Source organism: Hordeum vulgare, chromosome 5H, assembly GCF_904849725.1.
Source record: "Hordeum vulgare subsp. vulgare chromosome 5H, MorexV3_pseudomolecules_assembly, whole genome shotgun sequence".
NCBI lineage: Eukaryota > Viridiplantae > Streptophyta > Magnoliopsida > Poales > Poaceae > Hordeum > Hordeum vulgare.
In genome coordinates, this window is record NC_058522.1 from 41,825,176 (window position 1) to 41,832,275 (window position 7,100).

The following is a 7,100-nucleotide window of genomic DNA, read 5'->3' on the forward strand; positions in this document are numbered from 1 at the left end:
TAAAGATGCTGTTAGAGGGGTAGAATGTGAGTACATTCGTTCGTAGAGGTAGGTGTATGATTGTGTACGTGGGCGAATTTGATTATACCGTGTTAAAAAGATTCAGACATGAATACATTTCAAACTTTTAATACTAATTGAGATGTGAGCATCCTCAATTGTGCAGTTACTGCCTCAAAACAGGCATGCATTAATGAATTTCCACTCTGATCATCAAAAACTGCTGGAAAAAAAGGCCTGCAAATAACGGGACGACCAACTTTATGCACACACACGCTTGGACACCTCTCTCTTCTTCCTCTCGACAGTCGACACACCCACACACACACATGTATAAAACCGCCCACTCCCCAAAAAGCCAGGCACTCTCCTCAGGCCGCAGCATTACCTCCTCCTCGCTCCCCCGCACCACCTTTCCGCGCGCCCCACCCACGCGCACGCACCCGTCAACCGCCGCCGCCGCCGCGATGAACGGTTCCGGCAGGGCGAGCGCGAGAGGCGGCGGGGATCGGCTGCCGCCGGACCCGCAGCGCGATCCGCTGGAGTTCCTGTCCCGCTCCTGGAGCGCCTCCGCCGCCGACGTCTCCCGCGCGTTCGCCGCCGCGCCGGCCGCCGGCGCCATCGCGGAGGACATCGCCGGGGAGCTCGACGACGCCGCGAGTGCCGGCACCGGCACCGGCAGCTCCTTCTCCTTCGCATCCGCGGCCACCTCGCAGCTCATCATGGACCGGATCATGTCCCACTCGGTGCGTTTCTTGGTCACTCCCTCTCTTTCTTTCTTTACGAAAAAAAAACAGAAATCGGTCTTTTTTTAATCGGGCTGGGATTCAGTTCTCCTCCTCCTCCCTAAAATCGATCGTTCCTTATCCCCTTTTTTGGCCTGATTTCATCTGCTCATTCGCATCCTGTTTCTATTTGACCAATTCATTCATGTCACCTGATCCATGGCTCCCCTGTACTCCTGGAATAACGTCAGGACAAGAGGAAACATCCAAATACGAGAGTCTTTTTGTTCCGTTTCTCCGGCAGGAAAACAACGCCCTTTTCTTTTTACAATCGTGCTGGTCATCGATCTCGATCAGACCAGCCCTTCCCCCCCTCTCAATTAGTTACTGCAGTTAACTAGCAGCGTTTTGAATAGAGATCATGCGCTGGTGATTAACATTTCTTTTGATGTGCAGCAGGAGGTGTCGCCGCTGACCTCCGGCCGCCTCTCCCACAGCAGCGGGCCCCTCAACGGCGGCGGCTCCTTCTCCGACAGCCCGCCCGTCTCGCCGGATATCGACGACAGCAGGGTATACAGTGCTATCTCATCCTCCCCCTCTGCATTTTTCTTCTTTTAGATTAGACGAAGTGATGAACCGCCGATTTCCTTTTTAATTGGAATAATAATATTAAGTTCAGGCTGAAAATAATCTAGTTCTTCTTGAGGTGATTTTACCTGTACTCATGTTTTGACTGCGATTCACTGAAACAAAAAGAGTAGAGTTGATAATAATCCTTTTAATCATTCTGTGAAATTTGAGTGTGCTTGTTACTTCGCTGCTGCTATGTTCTACAGTAGTTCTATTTAGGCTCTCTTTTTGCCCCTTGGAACTGGATATACAATCAGTTTCATAATTTAATCTTGAATAACAACAAGTTTAAGTTTTTAGGGTAGCTGTAAATTTCTTCTGTTTTATCTAGTAGTACAACCTGTCAGGCTGGTTGGAACAAAAACACTGCTTGCGGCTGCAGGCTTGGCAGACATTTCTTGCACAAAACGGATATGGTAGATGAATTTAATACGATGTGGCCTTTACGTCCACCCAATGAAGCAGCGTCACAGTAAAAGAACCAAAACTACATCTACTCTAGCAACTGGATCATGCCATCTGCTCTAATTTGGTAGGCATTTAACAGGCATCAGTATGGTATGGTGGTTAATGAAAGAATCAGGGGCTTTGTTGCACAGGCAAATAAAGCCGGGTGATTGGGCCACATCACCTGACCAAGAGCATGGATGCTTTAAATTCCGATGAAAGCATATCTATTGATGATAATCCTTCCATGCCCTCCTCTTTCTTTACCAAAGATTCTTGCTTCACTTTACTGATGAGCACACAAAGCAAGTGTGAGTGAACTGAATGAATTCAGTGTGCACTGTACTAGCATAAGAAGCATGTAGTCAAGTCAAGCTTTGGTCATGGTCCAGCAGACGGGAATTGAGAATCACATGACACACAATGATTCAGCAATACAGTATTTTTAAGGCGAATCTGGTTGGCAATATTTTTAAGGCAAATCTGGTTGGCAGATGGCCACTACTATTTCAAACTGAAGAGAGGAAAAAATGAGCTTTGCTTGCTTGCTGGTGTGAGTGTGACCTTCTGTCCTGTGTGCAGTGCCCATGTAGCTCCGATTTGATGGTCTTCGGCGCTTGCTTGCTTGCTGTGCAAAAGAAGCTTTGATTCTGGCTGCCATTTCTGCCCTTTCTCTGCCACTCTGGTCTCCTCCTTCCACAAGCAAACACTGCTACCCGTCCAGTGCCCCCGCTGCCCCCTCTCTCTCTGGATGAAAAGCAGCACACACTGTAGCTTGCAGGCCTACGGATGCGTCCCTTGTCTTGCCCCATCTTCGCTTTGACCTTTAGCTAGCAAGCTAGCTGCCTTTCTCATCCCTAATCAAGTGCTCTCATGTCCCCAGCTTTCTCTTCTAATCTAATGATGCACTCTTTTTTACCATTCCCCGCTTGTAATCACTAGAGTATTAGCTTCTGTAGTGCACAGTCTTGTTTGTTCCCCACGGAGTGCCTCCATGATTATGTCCCGTGTCAGTGATGTGTTGTGCAACCTATGGCACGCCTCGGCAATTCATCAACTAGATCTATGCCCTAGATGGCTAGATTAATCCTGTGCAGTGTGGAGGAACAATGATTTGTGTACACTTGGCGGTGCAAGAACCATTGCTACAGCGTGTGCTTTTAATTAGGAACAGGCACACACTGTTCTCCTATTAAACAACCTCCTTCGGGCACTGAACAAAAAGTTTTGGGAACAAAATTTTGAACATTGATTGATGTGAGTCATTTTAGGGGTTGTTTGGTTCCTAGCCACACCTTGTCACACTTTGCCACAACTTAACTTAGGCAAGTTTGATCAAGTTAGGTGGGTGTTTGGTTCTAGCCACACCTAAGGCAAGCATTTTTAATGAGTACTAAACCTCACATGTCATAGACACAAAAAGTGTGGCAAGATTTTCTTAGACAAGCCAATGTGTGGCTAACAATTTGAGCAACTCAAGTAAGGCAAGTGTGACAAGTGTGGCAAAAATAATGTGGTAAGATATGGCAAAGATAGTCACAATCCAAACAGCCCCTTAATTATCTTGTGTTATGTTTTGTTTGATTTATTTGCAGATTCAGTTATTACTAGATGGAATTTGATTAGTGATGGTGCTAACAGTAAATTTCTGGCAAAAAAAAGATGCAGTTTTGCAGAGCGGTGAGCACGCCCAAGGCGCAGCCACCGCGGGGAGGCAGCAAGACGGTGGGCCGGTGGCTCAAGGACAAGAAGGAGAAGAGGAAGGAGGAGACCAGGGCGCACAACGCGCAGGTCCACGCCGCCGTCACGGTTGCCGCCGTGGCCGCTGCCGTCGCCGCTGCGGCCGCCGCCACCGCGGGGTCCGGCGGTAAAGACGATCGCAACGCGCGCACAGACATGGCGATGGCGTCCGCAGCCACGCTGGTCGCCGCGCAGTGCGTGGAGGCGGCAGAGTCCATGGGCGCCGAGCGCGAGCACCTCGCCGCCGCAGTCGGCTCGGCTGTCAACGCCAGGACTCCCGGCGACATCGTCACCATCACTGCCGCCGCCGCCACTGGTGAATCCATCGTCCCGCCCCACAATCCTTTGATCACCATGGCCATCGGCGAATACATGGGCACGACCGTTTTTCCGTTTCTTGATCGGCAGCTTTACGAGGCGCGGCGACGCTGAGGGCCAGGGTGCAGAAGGAGGCGTGGAACGTCGCCGCGGTGATTCCGGTGGAGAAAGGCTCCATGGGAATGGGAGGTCACAGCCACGGCCAGAAGCATGGCGCCGCCCAGAGGCAGCAGCAGCAGCAACATCACAAGGTTCAGGAGATGGGCAGCAGCAACAGCAGCAGCTTCAGCGACGACCTGCCGGCGATCGATCAGGACGAGAACAACTTCCTCGGCATCTGCTGCCAAGAGCTGCTCGCCCGCGGCACCGAGCTCCTCAAGCGCACCCGCAAAGGTACTGCTCCTGTGCTCCGGCACATCGAATGATCGGCCGTCGCCAGTCCATTCTGGCGATGGATGCTGTTCTGAATCTTGGCTGATGCTGCTGATCATGTGCAGGGTCGTTGCATTGGAAGGTTGTATCAGTGTACATCAACCGGACGGGCGTGGTACATCTTCTCACACTGTTCTCGATCTTGTATATTATTGAGGTATAATTATTCTCTTAACTGATGTGTGATTTCGGCCATTAAATTTTGCAGGTGATGCTGAAGATGAAGAGCAGGCATGTCGCCGGGACCATAACCAAGAAGAAGAAGAGTAAGTGCACAAGCAATCTCCTACAGTACATACACAGCCATGGCTAGCCGTGTGGTTTTGTCTCCCTGTCATGGTTGCTGGTGACACCCACTGACGCCGGGGTTGCGCCCACAGGCGTGGTGGTGGACGTGTGCAGGGACCTGGCGGCGTGGCCGGGGCGGCACCTGCTGGAGGGCGGAGAGCACCGGCGCTACTTCGGCCTGCGCACGGCGGAGCACCGGGTGATCGAGTTCGAGTGCGCGAGCCAGAGGGAGCACGACATGTGGACCAAGGGCGTGGCGCGCCTCCTCGCCATCGTCGACGGACGCAAGCGCTTCGCGTGATCGCCGCCGCCGTGTCATCGAGCGCGGCGCAGCCCGCGGTGATCAGATTGATTGACCTTGGTAGAAATGTGTTCTTGTAGTTCTTGCTATTGTTTTCTTTGTTCCGATCTCCTGTAAGTTTTAGTTTCTTCTCCTCTCTGGTCTAGACTTGATTGAGTGTGGCAAATGGGCAATGGCAGGCAGTACAAAAACCAAGCGCCGGTAGTTTCTAATTCAACCGTGGTAGCCTCATGTATGTTTGATCAAAGTAACCTTGGGAACAGGAAGAACATCTGAACATGGCTCTGTGTGTCACTGTATTCTGTCTTTCTAGGCTGGGCAGAATCTACTGTCTGCAAGGTGAATGCAAAAGCAAAAGCAAAAGCAAAAGCAAAAAAGAGGGCTGGGTTTGGATTGCCATGCCATGGGCACCTTAATAAGATCTCTGCCCCTACCAATCTAATCTAGCTCCTGGAAAATGAAGATCAACATGCTAAATAGAGGTGTGAGCCAGGCAGGACATAGACCAACTTTATCTGTTGCCTCCTTGAATTGCTGGGGCCATTCTCTTTTCTGGATGCAGATGATTGGAGCCATGTTGGTCTGCAACAACAACTCTGCATCTATCTAAACCTATGTATGATGGTGTGGAGCTGGAGGATCGTTCCGTTGTCACCCACAACTGTGTTGTGGATGATTCAGGGATTGCAGGACCAGGCATGGCTCTGAATGAGGCTGTTGTTGGGCAGTTTTGGGCAGGACCACTCCATTTTGTTTGAATCGTAAGCATTAGCGGAACAGGGCCTGGGCATTGATGCAGGTTGCTGTCCTGGTTGGTGATGGCTTTTTGCGGTTACAGAGACCATATTGCTGGAATGACAATGTTGGAGTATAGAACAAAAGACTTTAAAAGACGCCGGAATAGTAGGCGAGCTAAGTTTGTTGATTGTCGCCGTTTGGTTTAACTTGGAGCAACTCTGTCAAAGCCACCGTATTGCTCCGATCACCATAGCAATAGCCAGCTTGATGATTGGGGCTCAAAAAAGGAGTCTATCAAGTGGACATGGACGTGCTTGGTTGACCAGGCCCACCCGAAATTTTTTTGAATTGTTTGGTTGCGTGGGTTCACCATTTGGCCTGCATCGCACGATGTTTAAAGTAGTTAACAGCGAGGCCCGTTAGGAACCGTCGAATCGCCAGTTTCTAGCGAGCCATGCTCGACCGAAGCAGGGGAGTGGAACGCGGTGTGGAGCTCATGCGGCCATAGAGATGGCCCGAGCTCGCGCGCGTCTTCGAAAAATCAGCGAGAGGATTTCGGGTTACCTCCTGTCGATTCAATTGCCCTATATAGCTCCTTTGCCCCACCGTCGAAACTCCCGCCATCATTCTCCTCCCTTCAAAGTTGTAAGAATCATGACTCAAGTCTTAGAATCTTACGATCTTATGATCCAAACTAGCCCCTCTGATTCTATGATTTTGCTCATAGAATCTAAGTTTCTACAATCATAATAGTTATGATTCTATGATTCAGGATCCCACCAACGGAGCTCCGATCCAATTCGAAATCTCGATTTTGACAACCTTGCCTCCCTTTCAAGCTTTCCATCCAATGCGGATTGGCGACGAGCAGGTAAGTGATGTTTCTTCTTTGGCCAACGGCCCACGACAACGGCAACTTGTGTCCTCCTCTTCTCCGACATGTTACGTGTCTCCTTCGATCTGCAGCGATGACCTCTGTGAGTTCAATCACCCCCTTATCTCTACTCGTTCTAGCTAGATCTAAGAGCATGTGGCAGGGTTTTATTTGAGAGCATATGGTAGGATTGATATGTGACCATGTTGTAGCATTGTGATGTTGTGGTAGTTACTGGTAATGGATTTGTAGCATGCTAGGTTTATATCGTAGTTTTGAAAACAATGAATTGGTAGCTAGTTCTGATGGATTGGTAGAATGCTCGTTGGTGTATGCTGCTCATATCATGTTGTGTTGAGCTAGATGGTACGATAGTGTGTGTTATGCTTACTGTACATGTGTGTGCTACGATTATAGGACATGACCACGCAGGCGCAAGAGGGTAGTCATGCCATTATCGTGTCAAAGAGTTAGTTCCCATCGTCCAATCTCAAGGTCTCGAGGTCTCCCTGCCTCCCATTGAGGAAGAGAAGCCTCCTGAATCATATGCGTTCGAGGATGAAGGCATGGGTCATTCTTTAGTGCCTAGAGAATTTGTGCTCGTTGT

The 7,100-nt window shown here is 49.9% G+C and overlaps 1 protein-coding gene across 4 annotated transcripts; it reads left to right on the plus strand.

Moving 5' to 3' along the window:
- Positions 1 to 314: 314 nt before the first annotated feature.
- Positions 315 to 5,160, plus strand: LOC123396363 (VAN3-binding protein-like). 4 transcript variants are annotated; one of them, XM_045091317.1, is made up of 7 exons: positions 315 to 746; positions 1,182 to 1,295; positions 3,465 to 3,858; positions 3,951 to 4,253; positions 4,358 to 4,407; positions 4,501 to 4,558; positions 4,673 to 5,160. In XM_045091317.1, exons 1-7 carry the CDS (start codon positions 330 to 332, stop codon positions 4,879 to 4,881), a joined length of 1,545 nt encoding a protein of 514 aa, XP_044947252.1. In that variant the 5' UTR covers positions 315 to 329; the 3' UTR covers positions 4,882 to 5,160. The 4 variants fall into 4 exon arrangements, with proteins under 4 accessions (XP_044947252.1, XP_044947254.1, XP_044947253.1 ...); XM_045091319.1 differs by having other exon boundaries at positions 3,471 to 3,858; XM_045091318.1 differs by having other exon boundaries at positions 1,185 to 1,295.
- The last annotated feature ends 1,940 nt before the right edge of the window (positions 5,161 to 7,100 follow it).